This window comes from Cryptosporidium ubiquitum, assembly GCF_001865345.1.
Source record: "Cryptosporidium ubiquitum isolate 39726 chromosome Unknown contig_12, whole genome shotgun sequence".
In the NCBI taxonomy this organism is placed as follows: domain Eukaryota; phylum Apicomplexa; class Conoidasida; order Eucoccidiorida; family Cryptosporidiidae; genus Cryptosporidium; species Cryptosporidium ubiquitum.
The window spans coordinates 19012-36876 of NW_021639804.1; the positions used below are offsets into that span (position 1 = coordinate 19012).

General features: G+C 26.9%; 8 protein-coding genes across 8 annotated transcripts; 4 read left to right on the forward strand and 4 right to left on the reverse strand.

Moving 5' to 3' along the window:
• Positions 1-95: 95 nt before the first annotated feature.
• On the reverse strand, positions 96-6590 carry cubi_01823 (superfamily I helicase; the record flags this gene model as incomplete). The annotated part of the gene is made up of 1 exon (XM_029018835.1): positions 96-6590. The coding sequence occupies one exon, from the start codon at positions 6588-6590 to the stop codon at positions 96-98; it is 6495 nt and encodes a 2164-aa protein (XP_028876309.1).
• A 76-nt stretch (positions 6591-6666) lies between these two features.
• Positions 6667-7488, forward strand: cubi_01824 (SNARE protein; the record flags this gene model as incomplete). The annotated part of the gene is made up of 6 exons (XM_029018836.1): positions 6667-6749; positions 6797-6866; positions 6909-7021; positions 7066-7192; positions 7241-7294; positions 7339-7488. The coding sequence occupies 6 exons, from the start codon at positions 6667-6669 to the stop codon at positions 7486-7488; spliced, it is 597 nt and encodes a 198-aa protein (XP_028876310.1).
• A 111-nt stretch (positions 7489-7599) lies between these two features.
• cubi_01825 (uncharacterized protein) lies at positions 7600-8715 on the forward strand (the record flags this gene model as incomplete). The annotated part of the gene is made up of 4 exons (XM_029018837.1): positions 7600-7803; positions 7849-8059; positions 8104-8169; positions 8216-8715. The coding sequence occupies 4 exons, from the start codon at positions 7600-7602 to the stop codon at positions 8713-8715; spliced, it is 981 nt and encodes a 326-aa protein (XP_028876311.1).
• A 178-nt stretch (positions 8716-8893) lies between these two features.
• On the reverse strand, positions 8894-9943 carry cubi_01826 (CCCH RNA binding domain-containing protein; the record flags this gene model as incomplete). The annotated part of the gene is made up of 1 exon (XM_029018838.1): positions 8894-9943. The coding sequence occupies one exon, from the start codon at positions 9941-9943 to the stop codon at positions 8894-8896; it is 1050 nt and encodes a 349-aa protein (XP_028876312.1).
• A 569-nt stretch (positions 9944-10512) lies between these two features.
• Positions 10513-11121, forward strand: cubi_01827 (uncharacterized protein; the record flags this gene model as incomplete). The annotated part of the gene is made up of 1 exon (XM_029018839.1): positions 10513-11121. One exon carries the CDS (start codon positions 10513-10515, stop codon positions 11119-11121), a length of 609 nt encoding a protein of 202 aa, XP_028876313.1.
• Positions 11122-11217: 96 nt separating this feature from the next.
• On the reverse strand, positions 11218-12231 carry cubi_01828 (uncharacterized protein; the record flags this gene model as incomplete). Its single annotated transcript, XM_029018840.1, has 1 exon — positions 11218-12231. One exon carries the CDS (start codon positions 12229-12231, stop codon positions 11218-11220), a length of 1014 nt encoding a protein of 337 aa, XP_028876314.1.
• Positions 12232-12273: 42 nt separating this feature from the next.
• Positions 12274-14244, forward strand: cubi_01829 (uncharacterized protein; the record flags this gene model as incomplete). The annotated part of the gene is made up of 1 exon (XM_029018841.1): positions 12274-14244. One exon carries the CDS (start codon positions 12274-12276, stop codon positions 14242-14244), a length of 1971 nt encoding a protein of 656 aa, XP_028876315.1.
• A 584-nt stretch (positions 14245-14828) lies between these two features.
• Positions 14829-17525, reverse strand: cubi_01830 (uncharacterized protein; the record flags this gene model as incomplete). The annotated part of the gene is made up of 3 exons (XM_029018842.1): positions 14829-17068; positions 17115-17207; positions 17255-17525. 3 exons carry the CDS (start codon positions 17523-17525, stop codon positions 14829-14831), a joined length of 2604 nt encoding a protein of 867 aa, XP_028876316.1.
• Positions 17526-17865: the final 340 nt, after the last annotated feature.

The window sequence follows — 17865 nt, forward strand, 5'->3', positions numbered from 1 at the left end:
TAATGCAATTCGAACACATAAATGGTACATCAGCTATTACAAGGAATCATATTTTTCTCTCAATCGCAAAGCAATTTTTCCATTTATAATATAATTTAACTCTCTGATAGTATCATTTTTAAATTTCCATTTCTCCAAGATTCATATGGATTCCTAATTATTTTGTATTCTAGGTCATTTAAACTTAATTTTGAAGAATTACAATTAACACCCAAAACGTGGAGTAACCAATAATTATTCTGTAGTTTTTCTGCGAACTTCCATTCATTGAAAGAAATAAAAAAAAAATTTTTTTCTTTTTTCGATGATGATTTAACTTCGACGAATATTTCCTCCTTAGTTTCACTTTTTTCATCAATAAAAACTAGGACTATGTCATAAGGAAGACCCGATTCTACATTTTCATTAACCCAAATTATATTGAATTCGCTAACCCCCGTCTCCTTATTAAAATTTTCTTTCAGGTACTCAAAGGCTAATTCTTCTCCCATCTTACCTATATCTAAAATAACCTTCTTTGGGCAGTTAGTATTATATTCTATTTGTAACCCTTCGTTTATTTGAGCGTTTTTGCTCAGCTGGAAAGCACTGCAATCTACATAATCCGAGAACAAAAAGTACTTTAAATCAATTTTAAATCCGAAGATTTCTGTTTCTATTTTCTGGATCCAATTAATTATGAATCTTTCCCAAGCCATATTATTTTTTGAAGATTCAAATTCCTTAATTGCATCTTTAAATATAAGTTTTGTTACCATTAGACTTTTTATGTTGGGATAATTTTTTGGAAAGAAAGAACTAATAAATGTAAGTATGGAAAGCAATATTTCTTCGATATCATCATTTCCCAAATTATTTTGGTGTTTAACATACAACTTATTTGTTTTTATATCAAATATACCAGGAATACATAAAGTTTTTTCTAGGCATCTGATAGAAATGTCTGAGCTCAAAATTATTATATTGCTTTTTGAAATTAATTGACTCCAATTTTTTCTTATCTTAATTTGGTTCTTAATAGATTCTTCATATAGTGGCCCAAAAAGATTAACAATAATTTCATAATAAAAAGATGAATCTAAGTTGCAATGATTTTCAGAAGGAATATTAAAATAATTATTATTCTCCAAATTAGGAGATAATTGTGAACAAAAAATATTCCAATTGTAAATTAGTGCATCAAGATCTTGATTCTCACTACTTAAATTAGATTGTATAAATGTGAAAAGCATAGGTGACCAGATAACTTTTTTTATTGAGAATAACTTCTTATAAATAAAATAATGAAACAATGCAGAATCCGAAAATATCAAATGGCAATCATTTATTAGATTCATGTCAAGCCACCTACAATAATTTTTTTTAACAACAGGTAACTTCAGCAAATCATTCAATATTGTTCTATCAATTTTATATAGTTGAGTAATAATGCCAACATAAGTCAGTAATATTTTTGAATCCACCTCAATTCGTTCAATTTTATATATTTCTAATAAATGAGTAATTAGATGCTTTTTTTCTGGTTTTATGGGAACTCCAAGTATTAAAAAAAAACTCATGATCTCATTAATTGAAATGCTCAATTTATGTATAACTGAAAATTGATATAAAAGAGAATAGTTTTTTGGTAATATGTTTTCATCATTCCAATATAAGTCCTGAATACTTTTCCAAACAAAATCTTTACTTTCATCCTGAAGAGGAACCATCAGATTTTTTTTTAATAAGTTTATTGAACTAATTGAAAAGTTTGATCTTGACTCTTTAATTATTAATTCAAGTAGTAAAATATACGAATTTGGGTCTATTTGGTTTTTATTGTATAAACTTATTTTATCTTTGGGATTATTTAAAGCTTCAACCAATAAACATAAATAGTCTAAATTAATTTCAATTCTAGAAGAAAATGCATCTGATAGAGTAATCAGACTACTTTTTTCTGGAACATCTAATATTAAAAAATTTACAAATTTTGAAATTACCTCATGATGTTGTGTTTTAACGTATAATGTCAAAGATTTTGGTGGGCATAATTGTTGAAAAATGAAATTATTGTTAAATAAATATTTGGAGATAAAAATTGGATAAGATGAAAATTGAAAATGTACAAAAGAAGGCTTCTTTATTATTTCATGAATAGTAATTGACCAATAAATTTGAATTTCTTCCCAAAAATCACAAATACAATGAATAATTTGATTTGAGATTGTTGTCAATAACTCCTCAAAATATTTATTTCCAGTATGTTTTGTTAATGTATCACTCATTATTATTGCTAATGACTCAATTCCATGGCAATAGAAATCTGTAATCATAATTTGATTTGAATTCTTTATGTTATAAATAGATTCAATATGTTGATCTATTAATTTATTATTATCTAGTTTGCTAACTGATTTAAGAAACTCTTTATAGTCAATTAAATTGTTAAATTGAATTTTCTCAAAATAAAAAGGTAAAATTGTTATTCCAAATTTTCTAAAAAACGAGTTCCAAAAGGACTCGTCTGCATGATGAAGATACTTTTTGCTAAATGTATTGTAAGAAAGGTCGTTAATTAAATTCCTGCTTTGGTTATCAATCATTTTATAGGCACTTTCAATTATTGAATATTTCTCACTTTTATTGAATAGATGAAAATTTCTTGCTGTTAGTGGCAACATTTCGTCACTTGAATTAATTGCAAATATTTGTTCATTATTATTTGAGATATATTCAGATTTTGCGAGCAAGTAAGTGAATAGAATATGATCATCTATACTTAAATTGTTATATGTAAGACTCTTGCTAATTATTTCATAATACTCGTCATTTTTTAAGAAATAAGGTCCAAGACTTTGTATGAAACTGATGACCTTATTATAATTTATTAATTCATCTTTATAGAATTCTTTCAGCTGAAAAATGAATTCCTTTTTAATAAAATGTATTCCTAATTTTGAAATTGAAGGTAAATTCTCATCCATCAAAAATAACTGTTTATTTGAGGAATCAATATTGATTGATTCTATATAACGGCCCTCTTCCGTCAAAAATAAAGGAAGTCTCTGCAACTTTCTCAAATTAGAATTAATATCATCAGAGGTATTCATTAAATGTTCAATTAAGAGAAACAAACTGAAATACCATTCATAGCTTCTACCAAAATACGAATAATCCAAAATAATTCCACTAATTAAATCAATTAGCATATTTATATTGAACTCGGATATTCTCAAGTCTTCAAATAAAACATTTTCTGTGTTACTCGTAAATATATTGCAAATTAAGAATTTATTTGAATATTTGTTTAATAGATAAGAAAACTCATTAGTGTTAGGAAAAATATGTATTAATATCTCATTTACCTTTGAATTCTTATTAATATAAACAGAATTAGAAGGTTGAGTAAATGTTCTTTCATAAGTATAAATACACTTTTCATAAATTAAAACTTGGTTTATTTTGGAAATAATGGGCAGAAAGAACTCGTCTATATTGTCTGTTCTTGTGGGCAATATACTCAAAAATGACTTCTTTAACAAATGAAAACCACTTATTTCACGTAACTTTGACAACATGTGAATAAAAGCATTAGGTATATTTTCACGAATGTAAATGTTCCAATTTGAATCAACAGAAATTGATTCTCTAGATGACGTAAGATCAAAATCTGCCTGAATTATAAATTTTAGCCCATATGACCTAATAGGTAAAAATGAAAAAATTTCTTTATTGCCACAGTCACATTCTCCATCAAATGAATCTAATTCATTATTTATTTCTATTCCAATTGAGATAGTATTTGACTTTTTTGTATTAGCTAAATTTGAAATATTTTTGGGAACTTTAAAATTATGATTTACAATTAAGAATGATTTTGTTCTATTTTTATTAAAGGAGAGTTTTCGCTTCTTGCTAGGGCATTCATCATATATAATCTCGTTCAAAATATTTACTAATACAACATCACTTGAAATTAGTTGGTCATTTCTTGTAATTAATGACACTCTGTTGTTAGTAATTAATTTAATTCTTTTAATTTTATTTGTAAATAAAATTATATTTTCATTTAGTTTTACATCTTCAAAATCAATATTCTTTTTGAAAGGAAACCAAAATTTAGTCCTATAAGTTGAAATTTCTTTATCATATTCATTATGAAATTTGTGTAGTGGAATTAAATTGCATAATTCATCATCAACCCATTCTGGAAAAATATAAGAACCATGCTCAGAATTTAAATTGAACATGAAACAGTAACCATTACTAAATATAAATGGAGTGTTTGTAATTGAAAACACGCTTTTAAATCCAATTCCAAAACAACCAATTGTTTTTTCATTTTGATTTTTTGAACTGTTTCCAATATCACAGATTGAACTTACATCTTTTTCTGTAAATCCGACCTCATTGTTAATCACAAGTACACCATTTTTATGAAATGCAAAGATAATTGAAGGAATTCTACCAATACAAGAACAATAATGATTATCATCAGCATTTTGTATTAGTTCAAATATAAAGTGGTCGGTTTTTGTATAAAGCTTAATGGACAGATTTTTGCATGATTGGTTTATTATTCTAGTATAATTTTCAATTATCCGGTTGTAATCGTTATCTTGAATATTATCTGAAATTCCAAATCTTTGCCTTTGTATTGACCTTATAAAACTTTCACAGTCAATTAAATTCTTGGGTTTAAGGCTCAAACAATAATTACAAATCAAATCTTCAGAAGAAAATTCATTCTTCAAGAACAATTCCTCTTGTTTACTCTCATTATTTTCTTTCAAACCATCATCTTCATTTCCAGATAATTCTGGTAAGCATAAAGAACTATTATATGCTTCGAAATAAAAATCACTTTTCATTTGGAGTGGAATAATATGAATCAATTTATTTAATTCAAATATATTACTATTATTTACAAAAAATCGATATAATGACATAATAAATTGATCTTTTTCGACTTTTAAGGCAGATAAAATTGTTATTAGTATATAGTCCCACAAATCTACATATAGAATTGGAGGACAGAGTTTTAAAATACATGAAAAAAAATCAATTAAATTAAAGGATTTATGAATGCGTGATGATATATCGTTCATTAGTATTTCTTTTGGAAATAATTTAACAAAATAATCAATTCCATTTTCTTGGATGCATCCACCTAAAAAATAATTCAAAGTTTTTATTCCATCACATTGGTTTATTGAATCAATCATAAATGAATAGTAAACATGAGTAGCTGAATATTTCTCATTATTTGGCTTTGAAACTTTATAAATGCAGATTTGATTATTAGTTAACATTGAATTAATTAATTTGTGTCGATTGCCACTTTTTGAAAATTTAACGAAATAAAAATGACCTAATAATTCGTTGTCAATATTATTCTCTAAAAATTCCGTTAACTCCCCAAATTTAATATGGTTACTAGCGGAGTACCAAAATAAATAATCATATAAATCAATTAGTATTGGTGCCGAATGAATAACATTAATTAAATTATAGTTTGTGAAAAAATTATTATTAAGAGGGTCCTTAGAGTTTGAAATAAATAAATCAATTTGATGAATTTTAAGAGATAATAAATCAACTACTCTCGTATTCTGCATTGCATTGTTTTTGAGCAAAGATATTTCTCGAATTATATCTCTTTCGCTTATACCCAAAAAATCTAAATCTAATCCAAATTCCTCCATTAAAATAAAATTAACTGATTCTCTGGTCAACTTTGTATCAATGTAATTTACATATCTTTTAATTGTTTTAATGATTGTATTTAAAAACTTACAGTCAAATCCATTATATTTCTTTTCTATTTTTTTTTCTTGAAATTGCAAATAAAAATTATTTGAACAAAACAACTCTAAAATTCCACTAATTAATATTTCTTTGTTTGCATTTGATATTTTTTTCTCGTTTAAAATACTCGCTAGAATATTAAAAATACTAGTTGTATTGAAAATCCCTATTTCTTGCAAAGAATTAGACTCTATTGCTTTGAGAAATTCAATAACAGTAGGAAAATCTTCTCTCTTAATATTTGATAATGAAAAATTTATTGAATTTAACAACAAGTCTACTTTAATTGAATTTCTTGCATTATTAGCGTAATTAATCGAATTAATAAAGTTGCTATCTTTTGTCTTTATCAAGTGATTTCTCCACGAAATAGAACTTAAAGCTTTTAAAATAGCATATAGAACTCTTTTATATCTTTGTTTTGCTTCCAAAGAGAATAAATCTTGATTTTCTAAGAAATTATTGAAATGAAAAAGCTTATTTATTGATTTCAAAAACAAGTTGAAGTGATTTTCTGCTTTATCATAGCATGATGCAAATGAATTTTTAATATTAATATCGTTTAATATCGAATATATATTGAATATTTCACGATTGTATCTTGTTTGGAATTTTTTTGAAACTGCTCTTATATGCGAACAAAATGCTTTGTCTTTGCTTGGGCAAGTACATTCAAAAAGAAGCATATCAACAATTCGATGTTCGCTACTAAATGAGCAAACATTATAAATATCTGGATCTTTCTCACAAGATATAATACCATGAGGAGTTTGAGAAATAATTTCTACTTTCTTATTCATTGTTTCAAAGATTATCACACATTCTTCAGGAATATTTCTCCGCGGTAAATTTCATTATAATTTATTGAGCACAATTATGAGAGCATATTCAATTTTCGTTTGTAATGTGGATAACGATAACAGTGTTGAAATATTATCATCTTGCTTTAGTCTTTCAAGGTATGATGAACTAACTTCATTAAAATTCCAAAAATTTGGCCACTTAGATTTTCTTATTTTGAACGCAATTATATTAAAGAAATTTTTAAATTTATTGTAAGATCAATTACTCCTAAGGTGAGTAAATTATTAACTTTAAATCCGATATATTCCCCACAGCTAAAACCAGGAATACAAGAGATTATCACTCATGATGAGTTTACAGTATTTTCATATAAATGGAATGATGGTCTCTCAATATTTATGATATGTGATAGCGACTTTCCTACGAGGTAAGATATTAATTAAAAAACTTAAACAGAATTATCTTTTGTAGGATTGCATTTTCTTCTATTTTTGAGGCTTACATACACATTAGAGACCAAAATCAGCAAGAAATATTTTCAACAGAAGAGAATAAAAAAATGTACAAAGCAATTAATACAATACTAAATAAATATAAAGTAAGGTGAATAATTAACAATTGACGTTTTCATAAACCCTGTTAGGAGCCCCTTATTTCAGATGCAATTATTGAATCTCAGATAAAAATTGATAAGGCTCGAGTAAGTTTCTTTTATTTCCTTCCTATCAATCTAATATGTTTTAGGAGGCTATTAATGTCTCATTGAAGTCCTTTTTAGATAGAGGGGAAAATTTGGATGAACTTATCCAAAAAAGTAACGATCTATCTGAGTCATCAAAAAAATTATTTAAAATGTCTAAAAAAACAAAGAGACCATGTTGTAGTCTTCAATAGTATTGCATGTTAGCATGTAATTTGAGATAGTAAATATTGCATGTGCATGCATCCTTTTTTATTTTAGTTTTGGAATAAATTCACAGATATTATTTCTTGTAGATAATTAAAATGTTTTTTAAAGAAAAATCTGTTAAAGAAACTCCAACTGCTCCAGCTAGCCCTTCAATATTGCCATTAAGTGATGCCAATCTTCCAGAAACAGTAATAAAAGAAATCAATCGAATATTATATTTTGGTTTTGGAAGCTTTTTAACCGTTTCAATCATTTCATTAGCAATAATTCAGGCTAATTCAAATGCTGTTTGTGATCGGGTAAGTTTTAGTAGTAAGTATATCCGGTAAAATTAACTCGTTTAGAATCTAGATGAAATGATTGGTTTATCTTCAATATTTTCACTTTCAATGTCTCTAATGTGCTCTCTCATGCTTCTATTACCAGATCAAAGAAACACATTAGTAAAAGCATTTAAATACAATGAGTTTCCTTCTATGAAAAAAATATCAGTTTGGAAATGGACTAGTATTATTTCATTTATTTTGGTTCCTATTTTAGTGATAATACATGATGGTAAGTAAAAAGCTAAATTTAAAGAATTGGAATAATACTTATAGTTGGTGGATTCATAAGTATTTCTGAAAGTAACTCTTGTAAATATACCGCACCAGGATTATATATCGGTACGTTAATTGAATAATTCATAAATATCTGCAATTACAATTATAGGAGCTTCTATTGTGATGAGTTTCCAACTTTTAATTATCTTATTATTAACTATGGCACTTTTTTTTTCTAATTTAATGGATTTAATATATTCGCTCCCATCCATAAATATCGACAAAATTCATGAATTTACTGATATAATGGTAGGAGAGTTGGTCAAATATACAAAATCTTTATTTAATTTGGTAATGAATAAAACAAGTGATTATTTTGGAAAGTGCTGTTTTTCAAGTTCCATTGCTGAACTCTACTCAAAATTCGTTTCAAATTGTAAAAAACTAAAATTCTCTTTTTCTGAAATGATCACTAAATTGGCCGATGTGTCAAAAAATATCACCAGCAAGTTTCGAGCTCTATTCGAAAATGTTGGGAAGCTCAGTAAACAAGCAGTTAAAAAAATTAACTTTTGTGGTGAGGAATTATGTGTTTTTGGAAGAAAAATAATAATGAAAGCCAAATCAGCTATTTTAACAGTAAAAGAAAAATCAATAGGTATGTTATAGAAATTTCGTAAGATCAATTTACCTTCGTTTTAGGTTTGAACTTTGAGACTATCCCACTATTACCAAAATAGCACGCAAAACTAGTCTGTTAATTATTATATTTAATTAAAAAATGTTTATTCTCTATACATAAATTTTTAATTTTTTTGATATTTGAAAATTCCTGAATTATTTAAGGTCAAAATAAATCGGAGTTCATTTCAGTGAACACAGAAGAAAAGTCTATACATTCTTTAAGTTCAGTATTATCAATATGATGCTTGTCTAAATTGTGCAAATTTTCTCTATGATTAATTGCTTTATTACAATAAAATTTTCCAAGTTCGTTTATAATACTTGAAATTTCGTGAATACAAGTAGAAATATATTGCCAATACTCTAATCTTACCAAATTTACTTGATTTATGTATAATTCTGGGCATTCTGCAACCTTTCTCCATTTATTCAGTAAATGCTTTAATTCAGTGCCAGGCTCAATATCAAAATTATTAGAAAAACAAGATAAATTAATTAATTCCTGCCAACATAAATTTAATTTATTAGTTTGAAAGTCATTCCTAACTGAAAACTTATTTTTTAATTGAGGTTGTATTGAAAAGTTTTTGGTATTTTCAGAATCATGAAAACATTCCAAATTTTTAATTTGGATAATTTCAGTATTTCTATCTTTTGATTCGGTTACATCCAAACTCATGATTTCAGTATTTTTATTCTTGGAAAACAATGAGCTGTTAGTTACGTTTTCATTCTCTGATGATGTCTTGTCAACTAGCGTTACATTTGGATATTTATTTAAATTAATTCCTCTTGTAAAAGGAAGTGTGTAGCTTTTCTCTTGCCTTCTTTCTGCAAGCCCATGAATTAAATGACAGTAGTAAGTTTTGCATTCGCCTTTTTGGAATGCTACACACAATTCTGATTTATAAATTAATGGGTGGTAAATTACTTCTTCTATAGAATGAGAATATGGGCAATATCCTCCTCTGTTGCAAAAATTTGCAACTTTTCCAGTTTCCTGATCCAAAATTGTAATATCCGGGCAAATATCAGGCAGATATCTTAATGCCGACCGATCAGACAGATAAAATGGGCATCTTCTTGGCCAGTAAACATTATGGGAATATTGGCATCTTAATGGACCAAAATCGCAACCATCCTTAAGACTTCTACGACATAATTTGGTCCGAAATCTAGTAAGTTCTTCAATACTTAATAATGCATTTGCCATATTGTATTATCATAAAACCTAATTCCGTAGCGATATTAAATAAAAACCAAATAAATAAACAATTCACATGAACGCTGTCGCTAATTAAATAATGAAAATTTGATTAATATACATGGTGTTTTTCCTCAAACAATTTTATTAACCCCTCTTGTTTCAAGTATTTCTCCAACCTAAGTAATTTATACATTATCGTTGCAACGATATAATTGGAGCAAAATGGTAGACATAACGTTTTATATTGAGGAATTATCAGAAATAATACCGACGATACAAATTATTATAGTAAATTCAAAAAATTAATGAATATAAATTCAAAATTTCGAAAAATAGATGGATCAATAAAAATTTTGTAGGACTAGATTTCAACAGAGTCCTATAATTTGTTATCCCTTACATTTGTTTTTCTAATTGCAACGTTAATATATGGTATTACTGCGATTTTTTGCCGTAATTTATTCTATTTATTATCGCTATTTTTTACTTTTATCATTCTTTTATTTAATTAGCTAATTTTTTTTTATTATTTTTTTTTTTACTGAAACAAGTTGCGCTATTCACTATATTCACTAATGGTTTTTTTTTCAAAAAGTCACTTGTACCCATTTCACTGGGAACATGTAATAAATGCATTCTGGAACAAATATCCCAATGATCTTCAATTTCACGTTAGAAGAGTTGATATAATTAATTTTGATTTTGATGAAAAAAATAAAATTTTGTATACGAAAAGATTATTTTCTCTTAAGTACAACTCGCCAAAACTTTTGGAGCGGATTATTGGCAGTAACTTAACTGGGATTGCAACTGAAGAGACTATGTGTAATTTTAATAAGAGAAAACTTATTGCTAACGGATCTAATTATTCATTTAATAATATTTTTTCAATTAGGGAAACTTGTACTTTTACACCAAGCAATGAAAACTCAGAATCAACCTTGTATACACAAGACATTACATTCAAACTGTTTCAAAGAAAAAATAAGTTCAAATGGATAAACAAGCTATTCGAAAATGCAGTAATACAATCATTTAATGAGAAATCATTAAGTGGCATAAAGGCAATGTATATTCAAATCGATAAAATTAAATCACTGTTAAATCATGAAAATAAGGTAAAAAAAAGTATTTATGAATCACCCAGTTTTTTTATACCAAATTGCTTGTACAAAAAAATTTAAAAAAAAAATCCAAAGTTTTTTGAAAAAAATCAATAAGATACTGTTTTCACCCTATTTGGTTTTTTTCTTTAATATAATTTGAAGAAAAAAACGTAATTATTTAGAAATTAATTTAGATAATATTAGACAAATATCACGAATGGACTTCTTTTTTTGATTGAAATTTATTTTTTTCTCTCTTGTTACGGCTTTAATCACATTGTAACTTTCATATTCACTTTCTATTTCATTTTGAATATCCCTCTTATTTTTGATAGAATTTATCTCTTCAGAAAGAATATCACATTTGTGCCAAAAAGATTGAATATTTTTCGACTCTACAATATTTTCGTAAATTATATGCTTAACATTTCTTACAGACAATTCGAACTCTTGCCTATCTTTTTCTAAAAGTCTTAATAATAATGATTTGTCTTGAATGCAAGAATCAATTATGTAACTCAACTTTTTTGTTCTAAGAATTAGATAATCAAGAAAAAGTATGCACTTTGACTTATCTGTTTTATTAGCTGGTCCAACCGACTTTCCATTTAGTAAGTTGAATATTAATTGAGTTAAAGACTGGAATTCAGATTTTCCAAACAAACTGTATATCAATTGCATCTTAATTCCAGTAGATATACTTTCTTCGACTGAAAAAATGTTCCTAGTCGCTTCAATACAACTCTTTTTTGATTCAACCATTTTTTTTGTCTCATACGATTCCATTTGATTTGAATTGCTTTTCTTTTTTGTAGAACTATCTTGGTTTTGTTGGATATTCATTTTTGTAGAAGAATATTCATATTCGCTTTTTTCTCTCTTTGTATCAATATGTCTCTTAGATTGATCGTCATTTTGCATTTTCTGGTATAAATTACTTGGAGGTTTTTTGTTTATATGTTCAATCTTTTTTGTGTTCTTATTGTTCAAGTTGTTCGGTATTGTTGGCACATTGAGGTAGCATTGAGCATTTTTATTTCTTTCTATTTTTAATGAATTTTGATAAGAATTGGCATTCCCAATAGCATTTGAATAGTTGCTTCTAGCCTTACCTGTGTTATTGTTCTTTATTGTACTGTCTATTTGCCCAGTTTGAAAGTTATTATGCGGAAATTTCCGTTTCATCATAAATTATTGTTTTTTCAAACGCGGTTAAGTCCATTAATAAAAATGGTTTCTAAACAATTTAAAAAATTGCTTGAAAAAAAAGAATTAAAATTGAGTGATGGTGACATATCTAGTCATTCGTTTGATGAATTTGCTAATTCTAATTACGGGAACTCCTTTGATGCATTAGCTTCTCATGATGATGAATTCCTTTCAAACGACGATTATAATCTATCTCAAAACAATCTAAGGCAAGAAAAAAAAAAATCTTTTGAAAAAAAAAAAAGAAAAAGCGTCAATAAGAAAGAGAAAAAATATCTAAATGAACTTCATGAAGTGTCCATTGAAAATAAAGATTTTAAATGTTGTTTAATTATGAACAAAAAATATTTTAATTGCGAAAATGAAATCTGCTCAATTTTTGGGAATGAAACTCTTAAATTTGAAAAAAAAAATAATTCAAGAAAACTTAGCTCTAAAAACAGTTATTTAAATATGAGGCATTATTTTATTTCATGCGATTCTCAATGGCCACATTTAAACCGTGAGGAATCTGGATTAATAATGAAGTATATTGAAGAAAAAAATGAATTTTCAATATCATTTGATATTGAATATATTAAAAAGAAAGAATTGCTGGATGTTCTGATTGATTCGATGCTAGTAGATGAAATTTATATGTTTATGGAAAGAAACCCGTTTTTCTTTAATGGACTACTTAGACTAGCGGAGATTAGTATTTTAAGAGATGAGCATGAAGTCGCATTTAAAAACTTACAAAAGGCATTGTATGTGTTTGAGTCATCATTACATCCGTTATTTTCCCCATTTAAATATAAAAATGGGCTTCCAAATACTGCTATAAAATCAGATGATATCGAAAGTAGAGATATATTTATTCTTCTAGGACACTATATGAACTCTCTTGGGAATAGAGGGTTGTTTCGCACCGCACTTGAATATTGTTTGTTGTTAATATCGATGGATATTGTTCATGACAGATTTCACTCCCTTCTCCATTTAGATTATTATGCTATTTTATCTTCAGAACTCGAAATCTTTTTCGAAATTAATAACAAGTTCTTAAGCCAATTCCACAAACACTGTACATGGGATGAAAAGAATATCGTTCATACTGATGGTGAATTAAATATAGTAGTCAAAAGATTTTCCGAATCAACACCACTTTATTACATTTTACCAAACTTTGCATTTGGAATACCGCTTGCACTTTACATTAAATACACAAAAAGCTGTTCATTAAATAAAGAACAACTAGATATTTTTTATCGGGAAATCAATAATATTACAATTGATCAAATAACGAATACAAACTTTAATACAAATCATTTTCAGAAATGCAGCATTTATTTGATTCAATCTATGCTAGTTTTTCCTGAATTTGTAGATCTACTTAAAGTGCATCTTGAAACTAGCCAAATTAAAAGTGGTTTTTCTTCTTGGTACGAGATTCGTAATATTTTTAATAATTTAACTGGAGATATTAATAATGTAAATTCAGAGAAGACTGAAAACAATTTATATCCTTATCTATTGGTAGGAAAACTTTTAGTAGAAGCAAACGTTGAAAAGTGTAAACAGATTTGGAAAAAGCCAGAAAATCTTTATTGGGTTAATGCATGCTGTGAAAGAATATATAAAATTACTGAGAGTATTGAAAACCGTAATCTAATCAAATTATTTGTGATCAGAAGAAGAAATATTTTGATGGAGTGCAAATTTAATGTATTCAGATATTTAGATGTGAAAAAGTCCGAATTTTCCAATAACCCAACTTTACCTTCATTTTTTAGAGATGAATACCGGTCAAAAAGAGAAAATCTTTCGGAAGATAGTTCAGCCACTGCAAGCAATATTTCTTTAAATTCAGATCCTATTTCTTTGTACTTTCTTTCTCTATTACCTTGGTATACTATTGATTATAATGGGAATTATACATTATCAATTAATCTAAGGGAAGTAGCTTTTGATTGTTTAAATGCACTAAAAAACTATCTAACCACACATTTTTAGTTTTTTTAACGATTAAAATCGTTATTAATTAACATTGATTTATCTCCATCCTTATCTGTCGATTTCTGGATTTTTGAATTATATAATTCCCATCAGTTTATTAGAAAATGTCTAATATTTTGACAACTTTTTTTAACGTAACTTTTTAATGAATTTCAAGATTTGGTAATATCAAAACAATTCTAAATGATCAATGTTATGAATCTTTTTTTTAAAAAAACAGTTTTGCATCAAAAACTGCAATTTTACTTGTAATTAAACAATAGTTTTAGTTGATAAGAATAACTAGACAAATTAAACATTGTTTCCGAACAAAAAAAATAAAAATAAAAAATAATTTAAATTTTGAAAATATATTAAAATCAAAATTTTTTTAATATTAGTAAATTTGAATTTATTTAATTTATCCAAAACTTGTACTTTAATTTTTAATTTGATATATTAGTTATAAATATTACTATGTTAATTTTTTTAAGTGGAATTCTAACCCAAAATTTTCTAATAGTATTTATTGTTATATAATGAACAGTGAATATGTTGAATTGCAATTTTTGCGTAATTTATAATTTATAAACTAATCTCTTTTAAACATTATATTCCGTTATCTTATCCAGCAATAGCTCTAAATTCTCCTCCAATAATAGGTCACCCTTCATTGATTCTTGAGATAATTCCACCAGACGTTGAACTCTTCTAACGCCTTTAAATAAAAAATCGAATGCGCACTTCATTGCATCATTAATATGAAATCGATATTGAAGCAATGTTTTACCTCTTTCAATAATTTCTTTTGTTTTCAATTGTGCTTTTACAGTATCATTTTCATTTCTTGGAGTGAAATTTCTTAAATCATGGCATCTTTTTAATATTCTTTGTCTTTCATTCTCAAATGCAACAATACCAATGTTAACTTTTTCGGCTGCCTCACTATTTTCCTCGTCTATTTTACTGATTGTAACTGGGCACGATTTTGCAACGTATCTTAATTTTGAACGATTTATTTCAAATATCTTTAACTTTTCTTGATCATATACCGATTTTTGAGGTTTTTTCTTAATATCATCGGTAATTTCTTGTAAGATTTTATCTGCTTTTTTAACAAAATGATCAATATCAATAGTAATATCTCTAAGAACGGAATTTTTCAGTTTTAATTTGTTGAGTAACTTTCTTGAATCTCTTGATTTTGTTTGCTCAACATAATTACACACTTGTTTTAAGGAAGATATCTTTGATATTTTTTCTTGTTCCAATTTAAAGTTCTGGTTAAACATGAGTGCTTCAAATTGATTATTTCCGTCTGTGTTCCCTTCAATTAATACTCCGATACTGCTCGCAACGATATTCGTATCTGGTCTAGTTGCCTTTTTCTTAGTGTATTGAATATCTTTAATTGGTATATTTGAGTTACTTGTACTCCCAACCCCTATTCCGTGTATTCCGCCAGGGGAAACTCCACCTTGTAAAACATTTTTTTCCTTTAAATTTGTATCTAAAATTTCTTGATTAAGTTTTTCTAAGTTATTTTGAGATTCCTTTACTTTATTATTGTTTTCATTGTTTTTAATACTTTTTTGGACCAATGCTTTTTTCCTCTCCTCTTTAATTGTTCTTTTAATCGTAGCAGACTTGTCAGGAAATAATGGTATTTGAAGCTGTCCAAGTATCTCTGGTTTGAATAATCTAATTGGCATGCCTCTAGCATTAGTTGGATCAAGAGGGCTACATGAAGCATAAAATCTTTCGCTATTCACAATATTTGTTGAATTTTCCTTAAATTTTGAAATATGATTAACAGTAATGTCGCAAATAGAATCTAACCCATCTATTATTGACTCAAAAGTACTATTAAGATCCATTGCATTTTTAAAATCATTGTTGCTCAATAGCTCTTCTCTAAATAAATCCAAAGACTTAATGTGATTCAATATTCGATTTCTTTTAATATAATTCAAATCAGAACTACTCTTAGGGAAATCAATTGTCCAGCCAAATAAATTTGGATGAGTTGTATTATCAATTTTGAAAAGTCTAGAAATAATTAACTTGATTCTCCAAATATCATTAGGAGTGTTGCACTTCAATGAGCGTACACTCACTTCCAAAGTACTTTTTGTTGTTCCAAAATCAAGTATTTTTATATTAATAGGTGTGATTTTAAGCAGAGAATCAACGTTTTCTTGATAGTTGATACCTTTCAAATTAAAATTCGTATTAGCTATTTGAATGTTACCAGTATTTAAATCACAGTGGACGATGTAACCGAAATCTGAATGTATATATAATGAGGTTAATGTAGAAAATAATGAATGAATTAATATCCAAATTATTTCTGCACGGTTATCTAGCCTTCTTTGCAGTTCTTTAATTGTTTTTGCGGATGAAATCCAATTTAGATAATCAATTGAAGTTAACCATCTTACCAGTACTTGCATAGTAACACCATTAATTTTTTCAGTAATTAATATTCTATTCAGCGCAATATTTTTTTCAATTTGTAAACAGTAAGTCCTGGGAGTTATTCTTAGTTTCCCATGGCCATATGTTTTGACTGGTATTAAGGGAAAATTCTGTTTAGAAAGCAATGATGTGTAATAAAGTTCTCTTGTGTAACTTGAATGGAATGAAATTTTTAGTGCGACTTCTTTTGGAGAACTATACTCAAAATTATTGTTAGTGTTTATTGGTTTTGCTTGTAACTTAAACATGAGAGCATTTATATCAAATTCACACCCTTCAATTATTTGTAGATTATTTACTTTTTTTGGGATTTGAAACATGTTAACAATTTCTGTAATTTTATTTTTTTCAACTCCACTAAGTTCTATAAATCATTTAAAAAGTTAAGTTTTTTCAAATGTTTTACTCACCTTCTAACTCGGAATTTATTACTTTACTTCGAGAACTCGTTTTTATTTGTGCAAGAGCAACCGCACCAAACATTCCATATTGAATAAAAAATCCTAAAGGAGTTAATAATTATTATTTTTAAAATTAATTTCTTCCTTACCCATATATTCTTCATGACCTGGATTTGCTCCATCATATTCTCTTTCATTATACTTAATACATTCAATTGGCCCAAGAGAAAGAATATGACATATAATAGCAATTTCCTCTCTTGGTGCTTGGGTACGTTGCCATTGGGGTTTATCTTGATTAACAAAAAATCGCTTAGCTAATTTGTCGGAATAATCTTTGGCCATTACGACTAAATGCTTGTATTCAATTTCAATTAATAGCAATAATATCAGAGATACTAGGTCAAATATTAACCTCATTGGAATATGAATTATATTACTTAAATAATACTATAAATCGATTTTTTTTTCTACAAAAGATCAAATAATTGTATTTGACTTAGTTTTAATTAAATTTATATTTCCGTTATCTAAATGCATTTTACTCACACTGCAGCGCTCGCACTAAACTGTATCTGCGTAAATGCAAATAATACAAAATAGAGGGGGAAAAAAAATTCATTCGTGTATTTTTAGTGAAAGCACGTAATCATTGATAGTTTATCTCCTTAGAGCCAAAAGGTACTTTTCAACAAATAACCTATCTGCTTTTTTTATGTTTTTAAAAATCATTACATAAAAATATTTTTTTAATCAAATA